Source organism: Musa acuminata, chromosome BXJ2-3 (assembly GCF_036884655.1).
Source record: "Musa acuminata AAA Group cultivar baxijiao chromosome BXJ2-3, Cavendish_Baxijiao_AAA, whole genome shotgun sequence".
NCBI classification, from domain to species: Eukaryota; Viridiplantae; Streptophyta; class Magnoliopsida; order Zingiberales; family Musaceae; genus Musa; species Musa acuminata.
In genome coordinates, this window is record NC_088340.1 from 39,534,952 (window position 1) to 39,548,315 (window position 13,364).

General features: G+C 38.5%; 1 protein-coding gene across 1 annotated transcript; it reads right to left on the bottom strand.

The window, feature by feature from the left end:
* Positions 1-8,862: 8,862 nt before the first annotated feature.
* On the bottom strand, positions 8,863-9,561 carry LOC135607608 (agamous-like MADS-box protein AGL80). Its single transcript, XM_065099560.1, has one exon. The coding sequence runs from the start codon at positions 9,559-9,561 to the stop codon at positions 8,863-8,865; it is 699 nt and encodes a 232-aa protein (XP_064955632.1).
* Between the last annotated feature and the right edge of the window lie 3,803 nt (positions 9,562-13,364).

Below are 13,364 nucleotides of genomic sequence, written 5' to 3' on the forward strand. Positions count from 1 at the left end.
ATTGGTAAACTTGTTCTTATTATTTCTGTCCTTTGTCTACAGAATTTTTTTTTATTATTCCCCACCAGTGATCGGCCTCTCCTTTCAACATAAATGTGGCAAAAAAAATCTTTTGATCATCAATTATTTTCTCTATTAGCATCATCCATCGTTCTACCGCCATAGATTAGATTCATCATTGAACCATGAAAGACTAAACTCCTTAAATTAATCTATTTCTAGTCCATTATATTATGATCATATTTAGTTATATAAGATATATTATAAATATAATTATATTTTAATTATAATTAAGATTTCTTAGAAGATAATCAACTTATGATATGATAGATGACTCAGAAAGACTCTTATCCTTTATTATCGCAACCTGACTATAAGAGATCAATTTTCAATATCTTTTGATTTCTGTTATGATCATCTAAGTAAATAGAAGATGAAGAGTCTAGTTTATCTTATAGATTATAGAGTGTGATTGATAAAAATTTTTAGAATGACATCGAACGAGAACCTCTTAAACTCATAGAATGAATGAGAGAGTGAACTAAGTTCACATAAATTTTGACTTTACATATATATCATGTCTTATGCTACTTTCCATGACCTATCTACCATCTCAATCAAAATATGCATCGATAAATTTTTGATTAATCACATAGGTCATCTTGACCCAAGTTATTTTTATATATTGACCTATGTTGACTTGGGTGGAGCAGCACGTTATTGTCTTCCCACCTCACTAGCTAAAAGTCCAATGTGAACCGTATAAAGGAGACAGAACATAGAGGATGTATTACATGCAATATGTTATGTTCTTTCCCATCTCTTTCGGCAAGACTTCTCTTTTTTGGGTCAATCAATCAATCGAAAATAAAAAATATTTTAATTCACTTCATTTACAAATTATTTTGATAGATCTGATCATAAATAATTCTTAATCCGATAGCTATAAATTTCAAACTCTTAAAATATTTTTAGTTAAAGAACAGAAGAGAGGGACACATGTCTAAGTGTATGGTGCAAATTAACATGAATGAAGAACATATATTACACACATATTATTTATTAAGTATAAATAATAGATACATAATTTAAACAATGATGACTGTGTACATTACAAGAATAAATAGGGTTAAAGTAATTATAATTAAGCCTATGGGATCAGAAACCCGACAGGGAATCTTGCTGTGATATGATGAGAAAGTTGGGAATATCTAACTTCGGCTTCAAACTTGAGAATCCTTCTCTCCGTACAATATATCAATTTATATGTCTCAAGTGGTTGTCGCTATGCATTTGACTATCAGTTTAATCTTGCTTTGTGATTATATTTCTAATATGGAAAATGTTCTCATATGTTAGAATATTTATCATATCAGCACTAAATCTTAATAAATATATTCTCCATCTAACATGTCTAATCATACTTAGCCGTAGACAATCAGAACCATAGCCAAGAATCGAATCCATATTTTTACTCTTGAAGGCTAGGGGCTATGGTCAACGTTGCTTGATCACTTTAATATCTTTAATTCAAAGCTAAAGGTGACATTTTGATTTCATTCGGCTCATTTACAAAATGAAAAAAATTAGAAAAGATGGAACTCTCTAGACGCAATATAAGTATATTGTTTTTTATTTATATTTAATAATATTCTTTTACATCGAATATATGATGCATTTACTTGAGCATTAAATAGATTTTGTTAAGAGATACTAGTTTTACGTTCATCATGTCAATGATAGTAAATAAGATTTTTTCAGGAAATCTCTCTATTCTGTTGAGGAAAATCCTCTATTCTGTTAGAGGAAATCCTCTCTCCTATTCTTTGGTCGAGGTACACAATTCGGGTACTGTTTGATCGAGGTGCATAACTTGGGTACTATTTGGCTGAGGTGTACCACTCAGAACACTGATCAGCTAAGATTCATAACTCAAGCACATGACTGGCCGAGATACATTTGTGTGACTCCTCACACTTTTTTACCACCGGTGCTTTAGTAGCAACATACTAGTTAGCTTGCTAGAATATCTCGAAAATGGTTGCTGGTGGCCTATCGACCAGAAGAACCTCGAAGGCTGCAAGCCCATCAGGAATGCTTGCATAACCAAAGAGGGGGGGCCATTTGGAACCCCTCAGATCTCAGTAGCGAAGTGGGCGATGAAGAGAGAGAGAGAGGGATTCGTCCTCCTTCTGCCTTAGCTTAAGAAGCATGGTCGCTGATGGTTTAGGTCACGCGTTAGCTAGGAAATGAAGCTCGAGTTCCCTTATAAGCTGATCAAAAGACGAGACCGAGGACGACCTCAATTAGTTGTACCACATCCAAGCCGGGCCACAGAGGGTGATAGGAAATGTCCAACACATCATGGCATCGGAAATGCCATATAGGGCCATCTAGGCCCGAAAAGTGACGATATGCTCCACCAGATCGGAGCCACCGTCATAAGCCTCTAACGTTAGGAGGTGAAAGTTGAAGGGGATATGCTTGTCCTGAATTTCTTAAGCAAAGGGAGACCTGACCAAGGTACTTTTCCTGAACTTCTCCTTGGATTTATAGAATCCCCTCTGAACATTATCCAGGCATTAATTCATCAATCGTAACTGAGTCCGGAACGAGTCGTCCGCTGAGTTGGACAATAGGGTGTTGGCTTTGAAAAAGGTTGAGGTAGCACATTTGGGCATGGGGACACTATGCTTTGTTGTTGGCCTCGGGTGTCCAGACTGCTCCCCAGTTGGGAGATGGGCATCTGGAGCCAAAGGTAATTGGTCGATCGGGGTGGCATTGTGAGGTGCTTAGATGAGTATCGGTTGGATCATGGGCGATGGCCGTGGGGGGAGAACCATTTGTTGAGCTAATTGGGGTATAAGGAATGCGATGGTTTACATCATCCTAGCCAATGCTTTTACCTAGTGGGTGAGGTTGAGGAATGTCTTGTCGGAGATGACTAGCTACGCCATGCTAGCCCCGGAAGGCAAGATCCCAGGGTTGTTGAACAAATGGCTATAATGTCACGACCCGAGTCTGATGAGCCAACTGGCCAATAACTCCATTTTGATCCTTCAACCATGGACCAAAATGCTTAAGCGGGAGTTATTGGCAAGTTAGCTCATCAGACTCGGGTCGTGACATATAACGCCTCGGAGTTTGAGTCGAGGTGCTTCCATCCATATGTGGGAGAGTGGGGAGCTGCCCTCTGAGGTCAAAGGTGGAGATGGTGGCAGGTGCCTTCTCGCTAGGGTGTTCATTGGAGTTGTTCGGTGGTGGACACTCTTGCGACATCGACCCCTTTTTCTAGCGTCAAAAATATTAGAAAACCTTATGTCGTGGCCAATCGATTAGCATGACTTGGTCCAATCTTGAGTGCGCAGAGTAGCCCACATGGATGCTCGAATAGAGGTGGTCAACGTCAGGTTATGTACATGTTTCATCTCCAGAATTGGTCCGAGGTAGAGCAAGGAGGTGCTCTTCCTCCTTCACTGAATTATTGCTTCTTAGTCATCGAGTTCCTGCACAGAGGCCGAGGTCGAGAGAAAAATTTCTTGACTCGACCTCATCAAAGCATAAGTTAATGTTAAGTGGAGTTACGAGGAGTTGAGTGTTCAAACCCCCCCCCCCCCCCCCTAAGGAGATTGACTTTTATATCTACGAACGAATGTCAGTCGTACATGGTCTGTTAATGGTCGCTGACTCCTCGGGCGACCGACTCGTATTTTCCATGAGGACACTGATCGACTTGCACGGATCGACGCTGCGCGATGCCATTCCGAGCTTTATGGAGTGGCTCTATGCTATGCGGTATTGTCTTGTATGACCTTGGATAGCATAGGAGTAAGCGACCATCCCATCCGAGTCCAAAGTATCGCGTTGATGCAGTATACTGTATCAATCCTGAGATTCCGTTGATACTGATATAACTAGACTGTTATCATGACGTGGTACCATGAGATGTGATATCAGAATTCTAAGCACTGTTCCCAATTGAGACGATCAGTTTCCCCTCTCTTTCTGCTATTCAAACTGTACGAACCAATCTTCCAACCTGTATCACAGATCGACACCTATGCCACAGTCTCCCTCCGTCGCGTGGGAGGAACGTGTGTCCCGAGAATGCGATGATTCCGGGGAGAAGACACCCAAAGCTTTAAATTCAAGACATGTACATGTTGTTGACCAGCGTTTAATGTTCCTCGGGTATTGTGTGCAGCTTGCGTGACACAAAGCTTCTGCACGAGGTTGTTTCAGCACAAGAAACCCAGCTTCCTCGAAGCTGCAACGAAGGCTGAAACCACCAGCAAAACCTAGCTGAGAAACGATGCATTCAGACTTCTTTTTGGTGCGTGTTTGATACTGTCTCCATTAAATAAGGTGGTGGCGGATCTGACCATTTCAGAAAGATGTGGTGATCCATGTGGCGGTGCGACGTCGGCTGTCGGATCGAACCTCCTCTCACGGATCTTGCCACCCTATCTTCAACTCCCCCGGACCTCCCTCTCTCTCTCTCTTCTCTCTCTCCTCTATATCTAAAGCACATAGGGAATCCAGATTCAGCGTTACGGAACACAACACTTGAAGAGGCTGCAATGGGTTCTTGGGTTCGCACCATCACTACCCCCTTCAGGAAAGCTTGCACCCTCATCAGCCCACCCAGAGACAAGAAGCCGCAAACAGGTGAAGTGCTGCTGCTTTGCTACCTTCGCCTTCTTCTCGCTTTCCTCTCATGGTGAAGTAGCATGAACGGTTGCAGCGGGACACGACCGGCACAGGACGGCACTACACGGCGAGGTGATGGCCTGCGCCTACCACGACGTGCAGGTGATGTGGTCCATCCTCGACAAGTCCAGCCCCGGAGAAGATCATGCCCGACGCTGAGGACCCCCCCCCGAGTCTCTTATATGTTGTGCAGGTGTACATTCTGGTCGGCCAAACGATCGCTCTGGTGTTGGAGAACGAGAGTCGACTTGGCCTTTGTACTGTGAAGCCTTTTCCTTGGTTGGAATCCCCATGGCATTGTTAGGAGAAGCACGATGTGCAGTTCGTCCCCTTTGTACAAACACTTGGCCATGCAATTGTGGGGAAGCTTGTAAATGGTCATCTACATCTCTCTCTGCATCAATGATCCAATCACCATCGTCCGTTGGTCAACATCACGGTTGCTTCAGATTCGAATTCGACGTTGTAGGGCACTTTAAGAGTTGTGCCGCAGCCTGATGAACGGCCACTATATATATATATATATATATATCCAAATATGATCTCAAATTATGGTAATTATTTATGTACAAGGATACAACTTGATGAGTAGATGTTTTAATATAGGAAGGGGTATTTCATCATAATTGAATATAATTAAATAATTAGTTATTTGAACTCTAATTAGGAAATATATTTTTGTTTATACCTTTTTTTTAATCTTAGGTAATAATTATCATGATTTAATATCTTCATACAATTTTTTCTCATCTTGCTCCATAGGCCAATTGGCAAAATAAGCATTGCATTTGACACCTTAACTTTCTCCAAGGAAAAATAACATAAAATGAATAAATAAATATAAAATGTCATTGATCATATGATAGCAACATAATTGAAAAATATAAATATTTTCTTAGTGTATGGTTCGAATAAGATTTGAATATATGACCCTTTCGCTCCGATATTATCTTATATTTTCGACCGCTGCATCTAAGAAAATAAGCATTAAATATGACCCATAATGTTGTATTCTTATTAGTAATTTTTTATCTTCCAACCAAATACATCACATGTACCAACTACACCTTTCTATCTATCTACATGCATCATTGCACAGAACATCTCTCTCTGTCATATATTTATAGTTTTCTATAAAAAGAAAAATGCAGTGCTCCTCCAAAAAAAAAAATACCAAATTCATTGCATATGCTTTCCCCCATTTTTGATACATGAAAGATCAGTCTGAAGGCAACTTCTGGACATGAGATAGATATTCTACATTGGTGAAAGCTTCTACATGGCACTCCTATGCTAGTGAGTATAAAGTAGTCGACAATGTGATATGAAATCTGCACCAGTGTTTGATGTGGCTTCTTTTCTTAGGAGGAGAAGGAAAAGATAATGTTCTACATATTTGTTTGGTGAAATATAAATAGCAAATAAGAGAGAAATATTTGAAATGTGTGTGTTTTCCTTTTTAATCAAAACTACAGATTGTATGTGTTTGTGTTTCTTGGAAAGAACTGAGTTCCACTTTGGCAATGCAAGCTATATCTGAATCCTGACAAATTTGAGTGTTCTAACACCTTTTGCCTTTTCCAATGCTCTTTCTTTCTCGGAAAGAATTGAGTTTGATTTTGGCAACATAAGCTATGCCAAATATTGGTTCCCTCTAATCCAAATTCATTTCATTTTCTACATAGAAAACATTGTCACCTTTTGTCATTAGATGATTTTTGTAGGTTGTTTGGCTTATTTCAACAGAGGAAAGAAGAAAAACATAAATTTATGCAGTTATGAATAATTTCCCATTTCAAAAGTAAAAATATATATATAAATTTTCTTTTGAGCATCAAAATTAATTATTTATAAATTTTTAAGGGTGATTTTGCTAGAAAATATACTCATTTTGAATATTTCCCGATTGGTACCGCCATCTCTGTTTTCTAAAATAGTGTTTTTATTTTTTTAAATATTAAAGTTGTGCTTTAATGCTTTTTTTCATCTATTACCATATTTTTAGTTTATTATAGTGTTTTGACCATCATTAAAAAAAACATTGTAAAGCTTACTTGAAAGCACCATAAATTATTTAAGTAAACTATCAACATCAATCAAACTAATTATAAGCTTAAAAATATAATATTATAATGGTTTGTAAACAATGATAATCAAAGAAATATGATATAAAATCACATACAATGTTTTCAGTATATTAATAAAATACTATATATGTCATTAAAAATATTATATACGAACTAAATAAAAACGTTATAATTGATAAAAATAACAAAAAAGGACACAATTTTGATGAAATTTATAAAATATTTTAAAATTTAAAAAATATTATTAAAAGTTTTGATAACGTATAAAATATAAAATATTTTCTAAGAAATTGTTTGATTTCTGATGTTACCTTATGTGTGAGCGTAAAAGATGATCAAATCATTGACACGTGTCTGTGTTGCGAAGCGATGTTTTTTATTAGAATAATGTCTCATAATGATGTAACTTTAGCCCGTAAGATTTACTCGTGAAGATCGAATTATTGTCGTGTCTGAGTGCTACGAAACGACGCTTTTCGAGAGAGATCACGTCTCATGATATAAACTCGTGAGATCGCTCATATTATAATAATAAAGATAATAATGTATAAATATAGTAATTTTAAATTTTTAATCATGACAAAAGAAAGAGACACAAGTCCACCCACATATGTATATGTATTGATTAGGGAGCTTTACCACCACCATGCAACACAAGGATGCATGGTGGAGCATGCATGAGGAGCTAGATAGCTTCCTACACCCCCTACCATTGCCATCACCATTCATTTGTCAATCCTGTCCTGTATTTTCGTTATCTGATTATAATATCAATTCTAAATCTCTTTTAACCTATTACAATATTTATAGTGATCATCTAAAGGATAAATAGAGAGGAGAATTTGAGTGTTCTAACACTCTTTGCCTTTTCCAATGCTCTTTCTTTCTCGGAAAGAATTGAGTTTGATTTTGGCAACATAAGCTATGCCAAATATTGGTTCAAAAGCCTCTAAACCAAATTCATTTCATTTCCTACATAGAAAACATTGTCACCTTTTGTCATTAGATGATTTTTGTAGGTTGTTTGGCTTATTTCAACAAGCGCAGAGGAAAGAAGAAAAACATAAATTTATACAGCTACGAATAATTTCCCATTTCAAATATATATATATATATATATACATTTTCTCTTGCACATAAAAATTAATTATTTATAAATTTTTAAGGGTGGTTTTATTAGAAAACATCCTCATCTTAATTTTTTTTTCGAATAGTATTTTTTTAAATTATAAAATATCGAAATTACTGCTTAATAATTTTTTTTTATCTATTATATTGTGTTGGTCTATTACCATATTTTTAGCTTGTTATAGTCTTTTGACCATCACAAAAAAAAGCTGCAAAAAAGCACTATAAATGATCTAAACATACTACTACCATCAATCAAACTAATTATAAACTTAAAATATGATATTATAATGATCTATAGGTAATGATAATCAAAAAAATATGATATGATATCATTTACAATGTTTTCAATATATTAATAAAATGCTATAAACATTATTAAAAAGTATTATATACAAACCAAATGAAAATTCAATAATAGATAAAATAATAATAATAAAACAGATAATTTTTTTGAAAAAAATATTTTAAAAATTTTAATTTAAAACATTATTTTTTTTTAAAAAATTAATAAACATATAAAATATAAACGAATTTATAGAAAAAAAAAAGTTTAATTTATGACGTTACACGTAAAAGACAATCAAATCATTGACACATGTCGATGTTGCTAAGTGATGCTTTTTAGGATGATAGCTAATAATAATAAAGATAATAAAGTGATGTAGCTACACACAAATATAACAATTTTATTTTAATTTATCTTTTATTCACGAGAAAGAAGAAGAGACGCAAGTTCACACACAAATGATGTATATGTATTGACTAGCGAGCTTTACCACCAACATCCAACACAAGGATGGCATGGTGGAGAGTGCATGAAGAGCAAGAGAAGGCCCCATAGATCTTGGGGGAAGAAAGGAAGTGCGCAGACAAACTAGTGGACATAGGACAAAGGAGATTATTAGATCTTCGCCATGCAAGCTCATCTGAGATCTCAAGGGAACAACGAGTCCGGCCATGAGCTGATGGGATCCACGTACATCTGCCCCTCCTCCGACCACGGGCTCATTATGTCCATGAGCCAGTTCGGCCTCTGGCTTCCCTCCGCTGCATGGCCCTGGTTCACCGTGTTGATCCTCTCCATCGGCAGCGGCATCATCCCCGTGACAGTGGCCGAAGGAACCACTGGCATGGGTGGTGGCGGAGGGGCCATGGCCAGCCGCTTGAGGAGCTCCTCTCTCCTGTCGCTGACCTCCTTCAGCTTGTTCTCCACAGACCAGGCGAGGGCGGAGGCATCCTCCACGTCCAGGTCGTCGAAGCTGCGGCCACGGAACCCCTCCCACGTCAGCCATGTCATCTCGATCTCCCGGTTCTCGCGCTGCTGCCTGCGGAGCTGCTCCAGAAGCTTGGCGATCCGCTGGTGGAGGAAGGCCTCCTGGTTGACCATCTTCCGGCTGCGCTCGATCTCCGGCATGCTCTTGAATCGCGCCATCATCTGCACAGCCTCCTGGAGGGACGGCCACGCCACCGGCTGGTTTTCGTGCGGCGTGTACACCACCACGCACGCCTCCACGCCGCACAGGATGCTCAGCTCCCGCACCTTCTTTATCAGCCCCTTGCGCCGCTTCTTCAGGGTGGCGCGGCGGGTGGCGTCGTTGACGATCCATGCCAGCTTCACCTTGTTCCGGGCCATAGCAGGCAAGGACCGGGCTTCGTACACCCCCTTCCGTTGCCATCGTCATTCATTTATAGGGCAGCCGAACACGAAGGGGTGTGAACGGGCTACCAACGGGATTTGAACGGGATCGGATATCCACCTCGGTCCACAAACACCATTACATAATACGATGGAGAAACATCATTGGTTCGCGGCCATCAGCCACGTCAATCGCTGTCGAGGTGAGTAATCAAACCGCGACTCCCTGCTCCAATGCCGGCACCCGATCCGCACCTCTCACCCGCGAGGTCCGCTCGGCTGCGCCCCCAACAACAGCAAACAGCTGCATCAGCGAGCACACGCCGGACAAGCGTCCAATCGAAAACGCTATGGGAATCACCCATATCCACTGCACTTGTGACCGTCAATGGGGAATCCACGGGAAGGTACAGCTCAGCACCCGTGCATGCATGTGGCGTGCCCTAACCCGCACATCCTCTCTCTCTCGCTCTCTCTCTGTATCTTTGCGTGTGTGCATGTACTGCAGCGGTGCCATAGCCGATCAAGATTGGAAGGGGGAAGTATTCTGATCAAGTTTGGAAGGGGGAAATATTTTGATGTTGCGGTTGGTTGATCTGATTTTGATCTCCCAACTGTTACGAAATATAACTGTTACGATATCATCTGTCACGAACTCTCGGAGATGAATAAGTAATTACATCAACTTCAGAAAATAAGCTACTTTCCTTTACCGATGCCAGGTTCGTCTGAGTCACTGCGCCACAGAAGTAGGCCCCATCAAGGTAGGGGAATGGGTCCAATACGGTTTTTGATTTAATAGGCTTCATGGAGAGAGCCCATTATTAGGCCCATGGACGGGATCTTTCGGTGGGTCCCCATCAAAGCAAGGAAATGATAGCGAGGCTCAGTATTGGGCCCAATAAGGCCCATGAACGGGTCGTTTTCATCGGTCCTCCCAAACCCTTCGATGGTCCTAAACCCTCTCCTCGCTTCTCCTCTTGCTTCTGTCATCATCGTCGTCAACATCATCTGATGCTTGTCGTAGGTATGTCTGAAGATCTTGATCCTACTCTCATCTTGATCTTACTCTCATCAAAGCAGGGAAATGATAGCAAGGCTCAGTATTGGGCGCAATGAGGCCCATGAATGGGTCCTTTTCATCTTGATCTATGTTATGTTGATACACTATTGTTAAGAAGTAATATATGAAGCTAAATTTTTTTTTTTTTAATTTTCATTAATTAATATCTAATGCGTAAGAGCAACAGATAGACAATCTATCTAATCATATATTAATTTCTATATATATACATTTGTGTATACATATTAAATCATCAATCAAACAGAAGTTCTCCCAAGAAGTGTTCATAAAAAGAATCCTGCAACTATTTAATTGCTGTATACATTCTTGATGTTAATATTGAACTGTCCATGTTCATGGTTGGTCATCCATACCACTTGCTGATGTGATGATACTTGAACCTGAAAAGTAAAAGGTTGTCTGTAATCAGGTGTTATTCTACGTCCACGTAAAATGATGCATGGTGATGTATATAGGATGCATAATTTCCTCTTGTCCCACTGTTATACCATGTGATGGTTACAACAATAACAAGTGTATATGCTGCATATGGACCACAAAAAGTGATTTCTTTCAGAACAATGTGTCTGTTCATTTTTTCCTCATAAGAAGGTTGTTGGAAGATAAGCTCTTCCAGTGATTACCATATGTGACTGGTAAAGGATGCTATGACAGTGATGCAGTGACGCATTTTTACGCTTTCTCAATTGACCATCTCTATGTGTCCTCGCCATGTAATTAGAGTTCTTTGTAGACCTTAGATTTATGCGGCTTTTACTAATCCTCTCTACAGTCATAGTTATTTCTTAATGTTAAATTGGAGCAATAAATTTTTTTCAGAATATGATATTTCAAGTAGTTCTTTCCTTTGAGAGTTGAGGGTATGTGAAATTTTATTGGAATCTAGTCCAGTCTTCCTCTTTTGTTCTTGTAGTGAAACAGGATTGATCAATCAAAATTTGTTTTTCTTTGAGATATGTTGAGTTTTAAATATGTGATCCATATTTAGCCGAATCCATTCGTCCTCTTTATTTTAAAATCTTGATAACTTTGAACCCGAAAAATCGTGATCCTTCTAAGAAACACTAAACTCGATAAGTTCACCACTGAATCAACTCGTTATCTTTATTTTTAATGTCCTTGACATGTCTGAATTGACATGGGCAACAACCAAACAACAATTGTTGATCGATTGATGTGAGTTTGATAATATGTTGAAGTTCTGTTTGATCTGCAAATTGGTCTCTCTTGGACTATATTTGTGCTGTCAAGCATCCTTCTGTGATGATGTTAGATGCTAAACTTAAAATGTTGACATCAGAAAATTGTTCTCATCTGACAACACAATTTTCAAGGTGATGTGTCCAGGTATTTCATAAATGAACGTGAGAGATTTTTGGAGAACTATTCTACTAACAATTCTCTCTAGAACATTGGATATCTTCAAGAACTTCGTTTTATAAGCAAACAAATCACTAAACTCATCACATGTTCATATTTAGGAACAGATCATTAAATCGATGATCTCTTCTATTCTGCTAAACAATATTTGGCAGAAATCAATAGCACCTAGGAATAGATCTTGCCTGTCTCCTCTATCATTTATCGATCATTGTTATCTCCTCTTGGGATCATTGAGTTGCAGTGAACTTGGCTACACTATCTTTGGGAAGGTAACAATTTGATATCAGAATTACATCTGCAACGATAACATGGTTTTGTAGCCTCAGATCTTCTATTGGCTGTTGGTGAGCACACCTCTTAAATTACATAAACAATTCATGCATATGTTGGTGAAGCCATTAATTCATCGATCATTTTCAAAATGTTTCATTTAATGACAGGTACTGTTTGTTGCCTCGCTGCATTATATCATTCTTCAGCTTTTTGAAGACGTCAATTCAGAGAACAGTTCAAGATTGGTTGGTCCTACTAATGAGGTATCAGATTCAAAGAATTCCCCTTTTATTTAAAACGGTGGGGGCAACGTTTTATCAATCTAGTTATGTCTTGGACTTGTTACTTGTTTTTTCTCTCGTCCTCAACCAGCTCCTTTTTCTCCCTGGATTTCAACTACTTGGACGTGTGCCATAAATGTTTGTCCATTGTCAATATTAACTTTTGGGTTGTCTTCTTTCTCCAAAAACTTTTGTCTTGGTAGCGACAAGTGGTAGTGCTGACAATGCTTAGGGCCTACAGGCTCCATAATGGTGGAAGATTCAGCAATAGCCAGTGATCATTTATGATCGGCACAACTTTTTGCCGACCCCTAAATCAGATCAATTCCTATTCCTATATGCAAAAAGTAAACTAGATATCCCTTATTCCTTTAGAAGTTCCTGGTTATAAAGTTTGGCAACACTGTAAATTTAGCATGGTTTGTTGTGATGCATAAATTTCTTTCGTTGATTCTATGATACATAGGTTAAAATCATAAACTGTAGTACTTATATGTTGATGAACAACTGTAGTTTCACTAGATTGGTAACATCGCTCTTATAGAAGAGTGTTATAGCAAATTCATTTAAGACTAAAAAAATGGAAGATTATGGACCATCTCGTAATTGCCTTAATAGGGCTTCATTGACTTCTTTCAGATGATAAATTCTTGTTTTCACTTCACCTTTATTCACCAGCATATTTTAACTGCTGATATGTTTAATTTGAACTGTTTGTTTCCTCATCTTTATTTCCACTTGACCTAATATTTTGTACGATTCCATTAGATGACATTTGG

Bases quoted from the DNA above. Each gene is read 5' to 3' on its own strand.
- LOC135607608 (XM_065099560.1), bottom strand. From the start codon at position 9,561: ATGGCCCGGAACAAGGTGAAGCTGGCATGGATCGTCAACGACGCCACC.